Source organism: Vicugna pacos, chromosome 20, assembly GCF_048564905.1.
Source record: "Vicugna pacos chromosome 20, VicPac4, whole genome shotgun sequence".
Lineage (NCBI taxonomy): Eukaryota > Metazoa > Chordata > Mammalia > Artiodactyla > Camelidae > Vicugna > Vicugna pacos.
Window position 1 is genome coordinate 32,444,245 of NC_133006.1, and position 15,593 is coordinate 32,459,837.

The 15,593-nt window shown below is 41.7% G+C and overlaps 1 protein-coding gene and 2 long non-coding RNA genes across 7 annotated transcripts in view; 2 read left to right on the forward strand and 1 right to left on the reverse strand.

Moving 5' to 3' along the window:
• Window positions 1-1,801: 1,801 nt before the first annotated feature.
• On the forward strand, window positions 1,802-3,538 carry LOC140687788 (uncharacterized). Its single transcript, XR_012062331.1, has 4 exons — window positions 1,802-1,982; window positions 2,685-2,764; window positions 2,874-2,970; window positions 3,346-3,538. It is a non-coding gene; the product is annotated as an uncharacterized lncRNA (long non-coding RNA).
• On the reverse strand, window positions 2,639-4,825 carry LOC140687789 (uncharacterized). The gene is made up of 2 exons (XR_012062332.1): window positions 3,988-4,825; window positions 2,639-2,900 (listed from the first exon to the last, which is right to left on the reverse strand). It is a non-coding gene; the product is annotated as an uncharacterized lncRNA (long non-coding RNA).
• Window positions 4,826-7,890: 3,065 nt separating this feature from the next.
• The window catches only part of NUP153 (nucleoporin 153), a 76,530-nt gene continuing 68,827 nt past the window's right edge, over window positions 7,891-15,593 (forward strand). For 3 of the 5 annotated variants that reach the window (XM_072945617.1, XM_072945619.1, XM_072945620.1), the window contains exons 1-3: window positions 7,932-8,001; window positions 8,398-8,651; window positions 12,566-12,629. In XM_072945617.1, the coding sequence (XP_072801718.1) occupies window positions 12,617-12,629 (13 nt within the window). In that variant the 5' untranslated portion in view covers window positions 7,932-8,001; window positions 8,398-8,651; window positions 12,566-12,616. Of the gene's footprint in view, window positions 7,906-7,931; window positions 8,002-8,397; window positions 8,652-12,565; window positions 12,630-15,593 lie in introns of those variants that run through there. The other 2 variants (XM_072945618.1, XM_072945621.1) reach the window with 2 other exon arrangements.

Below are 15,593 nucleotides of genomic sequence, written 5' to 3' on the forward strand. Positions count from 1 at the left end.
TGGTGGACGCGTGGAAGGCAGAGGTGGAGGGCGGCAACACTTCCATCAGCCTCTCCTCTCCGTGTTCTGTCTGGTGACGTGTTGGGGAGGGACAGGCCTCTTGAGGGGGGACCACCCCCCTTCAGAGAGCAGAAGGGCTGTGGTAAGGGTCACAAGTCCAGACTGACCAACATTAGTGGGGATGATCTGCCACAGGTGGGATGGGGTGTGCTCCACGTGGTCACGGTGCTCAAGGTCTTCAGAGGAAGCAGCAGCGCCCGCCACCCGGGAGGGGTGGCTAAAGAGAGCTTAGTATGAAAGTGTCATCTAAAAACAGCTTTACAGAAGCTTTTCAGAAAAATCTCCGTTGTTCCCAATGGCCTTTCTGATGTGGTCAGGAACTAGAGCTAGCCTGTTCTGGACAGAGGGACTTCCACGAGAAAGTAGAAAGGATTTGAATGTTACAGAATGGGGGCTGGGGGAGGAAAGCAGCTGTTTAACAGTTAAAGAAATCATGGCAACTACAAATACAGTTCAGGACAAAATAAGCTAATTGTCGTTCCCTTTACTAGTATGTGATCTATTACGTGATCAGTGGCATTTGGTCAGTGGCATCGTCATTTGTCACTAACTGGGGGAGTGCACACTGGCTTTAGGACAGATTGGATACTTAACTATAGGCAATGTGTGTAACAGTTAATTTCCAAAGTACAATATTACTGCTGTCATCACATTTGTTTATCATTATTTGGACACACATTTTGTCATAGCAAAAATTTAGATTTGTGTTTCTAGGGCATCGACTTATGGGAAAAACAACTGTTCATAAAAAATAATTCTAGGGTAGGTGAGGGCAAGATACTATCTTAAAAATTATCCTGTTCTAGCCAATATATATTTTGAAAATTATAATATTCAAGCTTTAGAACTACGTCAGGGAAAAAAGATTACGTGATTAATTACTAATTACATGATTAATCTTTATTTTTAAAAAGTTTCTGGTCATGTAAATGAAAAGTCTTGAAAGACGATGTAAATGAATAAGAGTTCTTGCATTCTCTTCTGGATCAAGAGCTAAAAACAGAAGAGGCTGCTATGGTACACAACCATGTAGAGAGATCTTTGTATTCAGCCTTGAGTTTATTGCACTAACACTAGCACATGTGTCTTTCTGTAATATTGAGCCTACCTCCCAAATTAAAAAAACAACAGAAATTCACCCTGTAATCTACAGCAGTTTGTCTCAGTTTTCTCCTGACCTGGAGGAAAGGCTGTCTCTTCTCAAGCCCAGCAGCACCCACTAGACATCTCAGGGTGGACAGCATCCTGCCAGCAGGGGAACCTGGAACATGGAGGACTCCACGAGAATGCCAGGAGGCAAGTTCTGCCCATAACACGTTATGAACTGGAGCTGACAGGAGTGAAAAAACCCCGAAGTCTTCCATGTAACCTTGTCATTTGTTTCTAATCCCCTCAGCCAAGGGCAAAGGTAGTTTTAGATTTGAGTGCCACTTAATGGTCTTTTTTTTTTTCCACAGACACAGTAAGTGAAGTTGAAATAAAACTTAGTCTTAATTAGGTGTATTTATCTATTTATTTTTAAGGAGGTACTGGGGATTGAACCCTGGACCTCATGCATGCTAAGCATGTGCTCTACCGCTGAAATATACGCTCCCCACCTAGTCTTCAACTTTCTGATGTTCTGGGACACACACTCACCTCTGTGTTTTTTGGAAAAACAAGTTATTTCCTCCTTTGTGAGGGGTGCCTTTGTCACTGCATACAGTTCTTAGAATTCTGTAGGTCAAAGAAGATGGTTTGGGTGCCTCCGTCACCATAATCTGAGCCCAGCTGGCAACAACCATCATCTTGGAGCTTGCTGTAGGCTTCTCAGCATCAGACTGGGTCCCTGAGAAAGAAACTCTTGACTCCTTATGGGACTCTGTTTATGAAGACACTGAGGGGCTGATTCATAGAACAGTGAATGTTTTACAAAGAGAAAGGTAAGTTGAAATTGGAGTCTCTGGAAGAAGATCAACTTGGAGAGGGGAAAAGGGTCCAGTTTGGTTTTGGAGTAGAGGAGTACAAACCAACTTGACCCTTTCACAATACCTAAAACACCTGTAACTGTTTACACTTTAAAACTAGAGCACATCGTGTTTATCACAACTTCATCTGCCTGAACCAAGTCGTACAGAGATGTTCTTAGGTTTCTTTGTTATCGTTGGTCTTTTCTTAGTCTAGCATGCATTTGGGGAGATACCGCAGCAGAGCAGAGGTATTTTTCTTTGACTGAAGATCTTAGGAGAACAGATCCGAGCCACAAGCCACACCTTCATGTAATTGATGAGTCACACCTGTTGAATCAGCATACTGTTTACCTAGCATGGGGTTAATCTCAAAGAAGCCAAGCCACTTAAAAACACCAGAGTTAGAACACTGAGCCGTAGCAACAGCCAAGACAAGAGCAATTCACTGAGAATGACGCTTTAAGAGCTAACCTCAGGACCACTTGGGTCCAAGGCTGTCTTGATGATGATACGAGAATGCCACCTTACCCACAGTGTTTTCTAGTCCTTTTATAGGTAGTGGTATATATTTGTGAGAAAGCTAGTGCATTAATATTAGTTATCTACTGCAAAATGAATTACCCTTAAACTCAACTTAAAACACAATAAATATTTATTGTCTCACACAATTTCCAGGGGTCCGGAATTCAGGAGTGGGCAGTTCTCAGTAGTTCTGGCTCCAGTTGCTCCAGTCAAGACGTCAGCCAGAGCAGCAGGTATCCGAAGACTTGACTGGGGTTGGGAGGATCCTTTTTGGGATGGTTCACTCACACAGCTGGCCAGCTGGTGCTTCCTCACCTTGTGTACCTCTCTGTGCTGCTTCAGTGACCTCACAATGTGGTAATTGGCTTCCTGGGAGTGAAAAGCCTTTTGTGACCTCATCTCACACTTCGTCACTTCTACCCTGTTTTATTCATTAGAGGTGAGTCAGAATCCAGCCTCCCCTGAAGGGGAGAGAGTTGGGCTCTTCCTTTTGAAAGGAGGAACGTCTAAGAATTTGTAGACATTTTTAAATGACCATAACTCATTAGGAGATGCTGTGGGCCAAAGCAAAGCTAACTGGAACCTATGAGTGAATGAGAATCTAACTTTTTATTAACAGTAAAGTCAAAAGGAAAGCCAATTTCCATGGAGTAAAAAGATACTAATAAAAAAGTTAAAATACTAGGGTTCTTTGAATATGTGAGTTATAGCCAATAATCAAGCTGCACTAATGTTTCTGGTAGAGGCAAATGATCAGAAACTTTTAATTAATGTTTCTATTTATAGTTATGTTTTCACATTTGATTCTTTTCAGATTTGCTTCATTGGAGGCACAGTGAGTAGATGTGACGGGCTTTGCTCAAAATAGAAAGTGAATCTTAGGAAAAGCAAACATCATTACTTATTGAGGCAAGCAATATTAATGATTAGCTTTAGAAAGAAAACTGCCAACAAAAGAAGAGTCTATGAATATAGGATTTTTTTTTTCCTGAAGAGACTGATGAAGGTAGGATTATTTTACTATTCAAATATGATACCCAAATGTTTGGGAATACACGGAAGGTTGGTTCAAGGCTTTTGAAGCTTGTAAAATAAAATTTTAAATCCCAAACAGGATGACTGGAAAAAATTTTAAGGAAAAGGATTTTTAAAAATAGTTTAAAAAGGAAAACAGGTTAGAAATAAAATTTAAAATACACTAACAAAAAATGGTACAGATATGTAAGAAAATGATTCTTGAATAGCTTCTTTCTGTTTAAAATTGGTAAATATTCAGTCAACTCAAACTCTGGGTGTTAAGGCTCTTTTTCCCCTTCTCTGTCCCCTGACCCCCACCCCCTCGCCTCCCAGGAAGGGTCTAGAAGGCACCTTTGGTGTCGTCAGCCAGGGTAGTGCCTATAACCTGTTGCCCTCTGCTGCCTCCTGCTGACCCGGGTTGAGGAATAGCTTTTCTCACCTAATTTTGGGGCACAGACTTCTGTCCGTCTTCGTCCACCTCTGATGTCAGTGATAGTCTGTCCTCCAAAGAAGCTTTTTGCAGGACGGTTGCTCCCAGGAAACCTGGCAAACGTCCTGTGCTGACCGGCTTTCCCCGCTGGCCCTGCACTGGGACTTGGTGTTTGTGAGGCTCAGCTCTTCCAGCGCCCAGTTCTGGGCTGTCCACACGCAGCCCTGGCCATGACACTCCTATTCCGTGCCCATGCATGGCAAACCCTGGACAGTCACAGTGACTCTTAATTCCCTTAATTCTTCTGCATTCATGGAATTCTTCGGGAACTTGTCCATGCCACAAGGAGGACCAGCTGGATGCTCTCTGGAGCCCATCTATTCCCTCCATCCTACCAAAGCAAGGTGGGGAGGATACCAGCGGGGAGAAGCAGGCATCAGGCCTAGGCAGTCTCAAATTCCCTCTAGAGCTGTCTTGACTTCTAATGGTTTTCCTAATGTCTGACCCCAGACAAAGACATGGAGGATTGAGTCTCCTCTTACAGACCAGGAAGCGTCCTCACCATGTTCTCAGCCTCTGAATGTCTCTGTCTCTTCTCTCATCCCCGTCCTTGATTCCTTCTTCCTCCTTCCTTTCCTGTCTCATAGGCACTACCTTTCTAGCAGAGTCGTTCTCTCTATACTCTGACTTATAACAAAATTCTCAGACCTCCAAGCTTTGCTTGACTATGTAAAAGAAGGCTTTTGGAATTAAAACAATTCTTTTCTCATTCAACAAAACCTGGCTCTCAAGATGACTTATAACCTAGGTGAGGTCTGAAAGCTAAGCTGTGTTCAAGACAGTACCCACCACCCCGTGAAGGCCGGCATGCGTGTCACTGACACAGAGCAGAGAACCAGAGGGTAACGTGATTTAAGGCAAATAAGATACATCTGTTTAATATTAACAAATATCCCCACAGCACCATTATTCACATTTGTTAAGTGTAAAAGACTTCATATGCATTGTCTCCTGAAATCATTTCCACAACACTTAGAGGAGGTAGTGTCATTGCCCCCATTTTACAGATGACAAAAACTGAGTTTTATGTGAAGGATCTTTCAAGATCATAAGGGCCAGAAAATGGTGAAGCCCAGCTTCAAATCCAGGAAGATAGTCAAAATCAGGCTCTGTCAGTCTCAAAATCCTGTCCAGAAAAACTGCATAGTGGTTGTCGCTGTTATCCTTGACTCAGTGTTTTGGATTTTTCTACAGAGAAGGGGAAACCACAGAAGTGGCGTTCCTCCTCTCCCCCCGTCAGCTCAGAGACTTTGCTGTCTGCACCACCACCTTTTGGTGATCTCCAGCCTCTAAGGAAATGAAACATAGCTCTCAACCAAAGGTTGGGGCATCCCTGAAACAAATTATGTAAAGAGAGAGGTTAGATCCTTCTTCAAAAAAATAAAAATGGGGGGGCGGGAGGCATATAGCTCAGTGGCAAGAGTGCGTGCTTAGCATGCAACAGGTCCTGGGTTCAATCCCCAGTTCCTCCATTTACATAAATAACTAAATAAAAACTTAATTACCTCCCCCATCAAAAAAATTAAAAATAATAACTTAAAAAAGCTGAAATAACAAGCTTAGTCTAGTTTAAAATGTGGTAAGAATAAGGGGGAGCATCACTCCCCACGCATCAAGTGCCAGCTACACAGTGACTTCCTTCTAATGAGTATGGAAATGGGGGAAAGAGAGAAACTTTATAGTGGAGAAACTCGACAATCACTACATTCAGGTGACCAAGGTCAACGTCAACAGTGAAAAGTGGTGTTGGTAGCATGTACCCTTGACATGATGTGATGAAAATGGCACGTTACTACATCTATGGTATTCCTCCCATAGACCTATAACCTCAGTCTAATCATGAGAAAAATGGCAGACCAATTTCAGTAGAGGGGCGTCCTGTAATACATCTTACAATACTCCTCAAAACTGTCAAAGACATCAAAAACCAAGTTTGAGATCCTGTCAAAGCCAAGAGGAGCCTTAGAAGACATGCCAACTAAATGCAATGTGAACAGAAAAAGGAATTAGGTAAAAACATACATACATATATATTAAATGTGACACACACCCCAAATAGTGTAAAACGCACTGGAGTTTGAGTCAGGAAATAGCCATTCTATTACTAAGTCACAAAATATCCACCTAAGCACTCTGGACTTCAGTTTCCTATAATGAAACAGTAACTCAAGAAAAACATATTAAACAAATGAATAACAGAATGGAAAAAATGTTTCACAATCTGACAAGCCACCACAAAGAGCAAGGTCATTATCTAAAGTATGAATACATAAAACAACACAAGTATTGAGAGAAAATCCTCTTTTCAGCCAAGAGACTGCTTGTTAGCAAGACTTGCCTGTGAAGTCTCCCTAAGGATGAGGTCCGTCCAGGCTGAGTTCCCAGAGCAGGTCCCAGAGCTCATCAAGGAGCAGCAACTGGCCAAGGTCAAGCCATTCCCAGAGTGGCCCTCCTCCTCCCAACTCCCACTCAGCGATAACAGCTGCCACCAGCCAGGGCCACTCTCCACCCCTCAGGAAGCACGGGTCTCCATTTTTGGAGACAATAAAGCCCGAATACAACAGACACTTAACAATGTTGAAGAAACAACTCACCCATTAGTTGTGGGACTGGCTTAGTGGAACTTTATAGGGCTTTTCAGCCTGTGAAGTCTAATGTCTCTGGTTCCTAACTCCATGCCTGTATCAACCTTTCAGGAAAAAAGAACACTCTGTGCAGGAGAACTAGTTTCCCTTATTTACAGCATCTGGCACAGTGGACTGCATTCAGCATCCGTTATCATATTTCCTGGCCAATCAGCTTTGTAGAAATACTGCCGCTTAATAAACTACTTTCTCTTCCAGTTTTATTGAGATATAATTGATACACGCCACTGTGTGAGTTTAAGATGTACAGCGTGACTTGACTTACATACATCATGAAATGATGATCGCGGTAAGTTTAGTGAACGTCATCTCATGTAGAAACAAAAGTAAAGAAAAAAATTGTGTGTGTGATGAGAACTCAGGATTTACTTTCACATATACTACACAGCAGTATTAACTGTATTTATCATGTTGTACATGACATCCCTAGCACTTGGTGATCTTCTAACTGGAAGTTTGTAGTATATTTTGACCACATTCACCCAGTTCCCCGTCCCTCCACTCTCCACCCCTGCCTCTAGTAACCAGTCTTATTCCCTTTGTCTATGAGTTTTTATGTATGTTTATTTTTGAAGTGTAGATGACCTACAGTATGTTACTTCCTGTTACACAACATATAGTGATTTTTTTCTTTTATCTCAAAATGATCACCACCATAAGCCTGGTGATAATACGTCACCATACAAAGATGTCAGTTATTGACTGTATTCCTCACACTGTACACTTCATACCCATGACCCACTTCCTTTTACAACTGGAATTCTGTACTCCTTAATCTCCCTCACCTATTTCCTTCTCCCTCCTCCCTGCCCACTGGCAACCACCTGTTTGTATCTCTAACTCTGTTTGTTTTGTTATATTCATTTGTTTTGTATTTTTTAAGATTCCACATATAATTGAAATCATATGGTATCTGTCTTTCTCTGTCACTGCTTAATCAGTGTTAAAGGAAAAGATATATTTCTCAGTAATTTAAATCCGGAGTGAAATATTCCGTGTAAATTTACTTTTTGGAGAGAAAGGAACTATGGAAAGCTGCTTAGGATATGCTGACTTCTCTGCTCCTGTTCAGCCTTCCCACCCCCCTCATTTTCCAGGCCCTTAGCTCTGTTATTTAATGTGGGGTAGAATTCTGATGTCATAATAACAATGCATGCCTTTTTGTTGAGTCAAGTCAATAAGCAGAGCTGGCTTTTATAAATACCAACTGCCATCCCAGCAGGTGAGTCCTTCCGTCATTACCTGTGAATGATTTTCAGTGAGTGTGTCTGTTATCACTCCCTAGGATATAATCCTTAAGGAGCGCCAATCTAGCTCGGTACGCCTAACCGCATTTTGGAATAGAACAGGCCAATGATACGGCCAGATTGACATGTCCTACCTAGCCATATTCACTTTTTAAAGAGGTGAACTGGTCTCTCCAAATAAATTAAGGGGATGTTTAACAGTAATTTAAACAAATCAATGTAAGCAATTAAAAAATCTTACTTTGTAACTTACGTACTTTGGGAGTATATCTTAATTGCTTAGAGGCCTTTCCTCTGGAAGGATCCCCAAACTTTGAAAACTGGGATGCTGAGACAGGCTGATGATTACCCGAAGCAGCACTTAGGTCTCTGGGAAATAGCTTTGCATTTGACACAGGATGGAAACACATTGTTGCATGGTCCTGTTCGGTGGGTTAGACTCAGTTTTTTTCTTGGAACATGGACAGGACACCGAAGGATGAGAGAAGTGGGATAGCTAAGAGGAGACAAGATACTGGAGCATCCGCTTGTCCACCAGGTTACCTTCTCTATGAAAGATGGACACAGAATGCCACACTAGATTTTGGTTCTATGCAAGGAAACTTTAACTGGATGTTGCCACTCCTGGGATAAGAAAGAAAGGGAAAGAAGGCAGAAGATGTGAGAAGGAAAGGGGGAGTCATTCCCAGAAGCAGGCCAGAGGACAAGTGCAATTGAGCATGTAAGAAAAATGTTGGGAGTTTTAAAATATATATATTCCTAGATTAAACCCTAGGAGAGTCTACAGGTCTGGGGTGGGGCCCTGGCAGTGCACGTTTGAAATGCGTCCCATCCGATGCTGATGCCAGATCTGGGGGCTCCTGTGGAGAAGCCAAGTTTGTGCTCAACCAAATTAGGATCTAATTCTTTAGCTCTGGGCTGGACGGGGAGGGGAAAGGGCCTGATGATATTTCAAGTCAGTTGGTTACGATACTTTCTTCTATTCTCTCCTTTGCCTTTTTCCCCCTTTCAAGCCAACTCTTTTGTGTTCACTGCCTCAGGGGGAGAATAAGCCAGCGCGAAAAGGAATAACTTCCAATGTCTTCCAAAAATCTAAGATCCTTAGGGGAATTAGATACATAAGAAAAAGATCTGAGAGCTGGACGGTGGGGCCATCCCCAGAAAAAGATTTAAAATATATATATATAAAATAAAATATATATATATATATATGTATATATATATATATATAAATAAAGTAGAGAAAGATTTTCCAGGCGGTGGGAATTTAGAGGTGGGAGGGGAACCGAGAGAAGAACTCCGTGCCCTTCCCTGGGGGAAGATCCCTGGGGGGAAGGCAGACCCGAAGAGAGTCTGTAGGAGTTGATGGTCATGAGCATCGAGCTTCACTCCCCAAAGCAGAGGCCTTGGAGAGGGAAGGGCTACACTGTACATCTTGGCCCAGTGGGCCAGGGAAGGCAGGCAAAGGCCTGGATGGACGGGGCCAGAAGGCCAGGGACGCGAGGGGCCTTGGCAACAATCTGCATGGGCAGGACGACATCCAGAAACGATGGCCCCCACAGCACTACCAGTGCCCTAGGCACAGCTCTGGGAAAAGCTGGGGTGGTGACACCGCATTTGGCTTAGTTTATGTTTCTGCTACCTCTGGAAAATGGGGTGTGGGAACAGAAATTCTGTTGAGTTAAAGAAATATACATTTTCAGTGTTAAAAAAAAAAGTTGCTAAGAGTAGATCTTCAAAGTTCTCACCATAGGAAAAAAATTGTAACTATGAAAAATCATTGACATTAAACTGATTGTGGTGATCATTTCACAATATATACATAGATCAAGTTGTTATGGTGTACACCTCAAACTAATACAATGTTACATATCAATTATAGCTCAATAAAACTGGGAAAAAAGTTAAAAATTATAACTTGACAAAAACATACTGAAGAAAAATAAAAGAAAAAAATTTCTTTAAAAAAGGAAATATAAATTTACATGTCTTGCATACCTGAGATCTGCTCATGTCAAGACGTATCTGCTACAGGAGGGAAGGTATAGCTCAAGTGAGAGCACATGCTTAGCATGCTTGAGGTCCTGGGTTCAATCCCTAGTACCGCCTCTAAAAATAAATAAACCTAATTACCTCCCCCCAATAAAATAATTAAAAAAAAGAGACATATCTGCTACATCAGAAGTTAATCAAATGAATAACCGTGGCCTCTTGGGATAAATGACTTAGTGTCGGGGAGGGGTGATGTGCTTGCAGTTGAGTTTCTTCCGATTCCGGTCAAGAGCCAGGATGTCTTAATCTCAAACTAAAGATCAAGTGTAGAGTTGTAAATCACTCCAGCGTAGAAGCAACTCTCTAATTCAAGACATTCTGAAATAAAGCAAAGAAGCAGAGTGGCCAGATTCAGCAAATAAGTTGTCTCTCGCATAATTTGCTTTGTTAGGGACGTTCTTATACTAAAAAACTATTCATTGCTTATCTGAAATTCAAGGTTATTTGGGTGTCTTATTTGTTATCTGGCAACCTCGCAAAGAAGGGAACTCAACAGGGGAGGGGGCCCAATAGGACATCTCCCACCCCTTGGTGGTCTGATTAGCAGAGCCTTTCCTCTACTCCAGAAATCCTGCCAAGGCCCTGGCTGAGCAGCAGCTGGACAGACCTCAGTGAGAAGAGGCAGAAATGTCAGTGGATCAGCAGCTTCCGTAAACATCTCAGGCTCACTCCCTGCATCTGTCCATTGGTTGTGACAAGTTCTAGAATGCTGCCTGGCTTAAAGAAAGGAATGCAGGTTTTGAAATCTGTCAGACCTGTGTTCAGAGCCCATCCTGGCAACTACCAGGTGCATGACCTCGAGTAACCACTTAGCCCACCTCTTTTGTTGTAAGGATGAAAAATAAAGCACGTGAAGCCCAGCGAGGTGCATGGCTCACGGTAGATAATCCTGAGTGGTATTATTTCATGCACTTAGTTCCTGAGAGAGAGTGTGGGAAACCTTAAAATCACATTCCTTGGGCTCATCCTTGCCTCTGGAAGATCCTACTTGGATACTGCAATCTTTTCATCTTGGTAAGAACTTGCTGTCATGGAGGAATTTAGGAGGGTCTGCCTAATTTCTTGAAGTTCAGTCCATGATCTTCTTTCAAGACCTCTCGGGTAAAAGGGTAAGTTATTCTAAGTCAAGTATACACAGGGAGGGGAGCATGTTAGTCGTAAGATCAGTTTAGCTAGAAGTACAGGCCTGAACAACTCAATAGCCATCTTGTTAGTTTCCCACTCTTTCAAATCCCCACTGTTAGTTAATTCCTTCCATTTCTATGGGAGTAGGGAAATGGGCATTACTCTCCTCTAGCTGCTTCCTGCTGAATCGGAGCATCGTCTGGGGCACCTGAAAACTAGTTAGATTCTTTGGTATTCACTTCTGATGCATAGTCCTCTGCGTCTCCTTTGTCCTGAATTTGAGATCTCATACCATTTGAAAGTAAGATTACATTTCTAGATTCATCAGGTATAAAAGTATAATAGGCAGTGAGAATCACGTCACTAGCTCCCCCTTGAGAGGCAACCTCAAGTATCTCTAGAGTACACATTTTACAGTATCTTCTTTTAACCTGGTCTTTCCTACTAAAGAATTTATTTACGTCTAAATAAAGGGCAGGCTCAACACGTTCCCTAGCTGAGCGTCCCGAACACAATTCCACTGAGCCCAGGGGGTGGGGACGATGCTGGTTTACGCGAAGATTTTATTCTACCTGAAAATTGTTTAAAATAAAGAATGCAAACTTAAAGCTGTTTATGCAATACATATTTCCCAGAGGAAATTTATCTGCATTAAGTGTTTACACAAAATTCTTAAAAAGTAAAAGTACAACCATTTCTTCTTGTCCCTGAATGGCCAGACCTGTGTCAGCATCATGTTTCCATCTGCAGAACATAAGGCTCAGAACATAGCAAATATTTGCTGAATAGTATTCCAAAGTTTTGGTTTTAAAGGATATATCTTTCTTTTGTTAGTTCACAGTTCCAATTTTGGTCTAATCCCACAGGGAAGCCACTATGTTCATCTGATGACATAAAAGTGAGTTTTTTTTTCTGTAAGCCTCTGACACAGCAATTAGTATGTGGTCTGAGGTAAACTGTGTTTAAAAAGAAAGGGGGGATTAAAGGTGTTTTAATAATAAAAGATTATTTTAACAAATTTTAAAGTATTTTTAAATTGAAATGTAGTCAGTTACAATGTGTCAATTTCTGTGCACAATGTTTCAGTCCTACATATACATATATATATTCATTTTCATGTTCTTTTTCATTATAGGTTACTACAAGATATGGAATATAAAGTATTTTTGAAAAACACAGAACAAAAGCCATAACATGAAAGTTGTTGGGAGAAATAACAAAGTGCAAACCCTCTGTGAATGTGCATTCATCCACTTCATAAACATTTATCCAATTGGCACCTGGTCCTCTGGATAGAAAATGTTAGGAAACCACGAAGTGGCAATAAGGAGGGGCTTTTCTTTCTTATGTATTATTTAATAGTCCTTCATTATTTATGACGTTAGCAAGTGATCCTCTGCAGGTCTGTAGCACCATTCCCGCAAGGTACCGCTCATTTCCCCTTCGTTTATTTTTCAGCTTTTGCATTTGGGTCAACAGGGAGCCAGTCTGAAATCAGAAGCCTGACTTATGGACCCCAAAGGTGAGTTCAGGGTGGCTGCAGACCCAGCAAAACTTTTGACCGAGTTTTCAGAAATTGCTCATCGTGACTATTGGTCAGAATCTAAAATTTGCTCTCCCCTTTCTCATCTTAGTGCTCCCTTCCTCTCTCTTACGTCCCTCTTTAAACATCTCTCCTTTTCTTTTTCTACATTGCTGGCACGGGTAGGAAGTTGTCAGGGAGAGTTGCTGAAAAAAGAATTGAAACAAATGATCTGACTCGTCTTGCTTAGACCTGATGTAGAACTGGCCACTGGACTTGGCTTTCCTTAACTTGAACTGAGGACAGAAAGCTTCTAAGAACGATTGCATTTTCTCTCTTAGTCTTTAAGGCTTTTTAGAGGATCCTGTTCTAAAGTGAGTGGTGGAGCAAAGGAAGGGGGAAAATTCAGCTCCCTTTTGTTTGTAAACCCAAACCAAACCTTGAGAAAAGGAAGAGGCTTTATCTGCGGAAGCAGAGCCGCAACGTGCAGGCCCAGGTGGGGAGGAGTTAAGGAAGAGGCGTAGCTATGAAGGCCTGCAGTGAAAACAGAAAAATGGCTTTTCCTTCCCACCTGTCTGCTCCCACTGGCCTTTTGTAGATGTGCGTCCTCACTGCCCCGCAGCAGACCACTACCTGTCTGCAGAGTCACTGCCCTTCTGCATGGGACCATCTAGTCTGGCAGAGACAAGGGATGACACTCCAGCCTTAGGCACGAAGCTAAAATCATTCATTGATCTCTGCCCTTCAGATGAAAGAGACGGGCCTCAAAACAGGTGCTTCTTGTAGAAAGTGCTTGTGAGTTGCTGCTGACTCGCAGGGGAGCAAGATTTTATGACCAAGCAAGTGAAACAAAGCTGGTTTAACTGTTACTAACGTAAAGCATCTAGGTTGTGGTTGGGATTTAATCGTGGCTGGTGGAAGCCGTGCGCTGCCTGGTTAGGGCCCCCTTTGTGCTTTGATGCTTTACTTCTATGTGCGGTATTTGCAGTGGACTCTAAACCTTCAGGGGCAGAGGCAGCTTTCCCTAACCTGCGGCGGTCTGTTCAACAGGCTTTGTTCTATGTCTGCAGAGTTGCCTTCTATTTGGCAACGCTGCCTATTTAATATCAAATGTACAGCAGTACAACTTCACTCCTGTTTGCGTCCGAGATTAGAAGAGTTCGTTTTGTATTTTGGTTTTGAAGAACCATGTTTTTTGTGGCTCACGATATTGTGTTGTTTTTACAATGGACCCCAACAAGGTGAGGCAGGTTGAAGACACAGGCCATGGGTTATACGTGCTGGCTTAAAATCATCTTGTTAACTAACCGTTATGTTTGGTTCATGGCTCTGTTAAATCAGCTCTGTTACGTGTGATAATAGACAACAAGACTGGACTAAATCCAGAATTTCATTTCAGGGAATAGTCTAGCTTCCTTTGGAAAAAGAAGCCCATGAAAATAAAAGCTGTTTCATTTCATTTCTGCTCACTGTGTGGTAAAGGTGAAATGTACCGAATGTACCAAATACGAGAGGAAAAAAATGTGTGCTCAATAAGCTGCTGGTTCATCAACCCTTAAATTGTTGGTTGGAGATTAAAGAACAGAAATTCCTAAGCCTGCTCTTTACAGAAACGTTGGTTAACTCATTACTTTGATGTCGTGATGTGTAAGTGTTCATATGAACAAGTGTGCGTATTCTGCAGGCAGGGAGGTGTGTGTGAGCCTTTTAAAAACGATTTTTCATTTCTTGTGTTTGACAACTTTTTAGGCCTTCCCTGTGGTGAGTTAACAGCTGTGTGTTGTGGGAAGAATAGTTCTGATGACCAACTTCAGGGAAGGAATCTTTAGTCTAAACAGCTGTTATTTAATTTTTTCCAGAAGTAATTTTGGGAGAAAATACTGTATCTGAATATTGTCTTGACTTCATAGCACCTGTTTAAGAGATCAGGCTGTTAGAAGTAGGTACTGTCTTTAATTGTTTTCATTTGTCTAGTAGAAAGTTACTATCGCTCCTGTCCTTGCAATTTAGGAAAGTTAAGTCTGTAGATTTTACTCCAAGTTGTCTGACTTCTTATCCAGAATTTTAGATATTAGACGCTAACCCAGTACGAAGAATACTCCCTCTTAGAAATCCTACTTTAAGAATGGTTTCGTGAGTGCTTCCCGAAGAGAAAACCCACAGCAATTCTAAGGACGTAGTCTGAGCTTTCTTTGCAGAATTTCTCACTGCTCAAAGCTTCTTGGATCATGAGCTGGTTTACTCTACATCTTTGTTTTTTTTGTTTCTCATGAATTAATTCTAAAGGAAAACTTGTACAAATAAAGGATAGTTGGGAATTAGCAAAGTGCTCTTTACATATCTTTGCTGAAGTGTAAGTCATAACTGATGTTTAGTTTCAGACGAGTAACATCTCAGATGTGCTTTATGAATTCTGCATCATGGTTTATTCTTGAAAAAGCACTTCTTAGATGTCATGTGCTTATGAGTCACCTGGCGATCTTGTGGAAATGCAGACTCTGATGAAGCAGGCCTGGGATGAGCAGAGATCCTTTATTCTGACAAGCTCCCGGGGGCTGCTGCTGCTAGCCCCTGAGCAGCAAGAGGCCGAAAGACACCATTTAAACTGGGGTAGGTTGTGCCTTTCTGGTGGTGGTGGGATGACCTGCACATTAGGGCTGTTGGCATGTTGGTTAGTAGAACCCTCTTGAAAAGAAGTCTTAATAAGTTAAGGTCTGATAAATGCAAGCATTGTCTACAAAAGCTTTCAAAAGATAAAAAAGTTTGGTCTCGGTGTGAGCAAACTGAATTTTGCAAGTGTTACAGTTTTACATAGATTGTGACCTTAATGAGGAGTCCAGTTTTCTAATGTAACTGATTCATTATATTAAAAATAAAAACTAAACTAAGCCAATAGATTTATTGTATGGGATGAATTCAGTAGCAGGTGTTTAGAATTTAGAATGTAGAATTTGGGGGTGAATT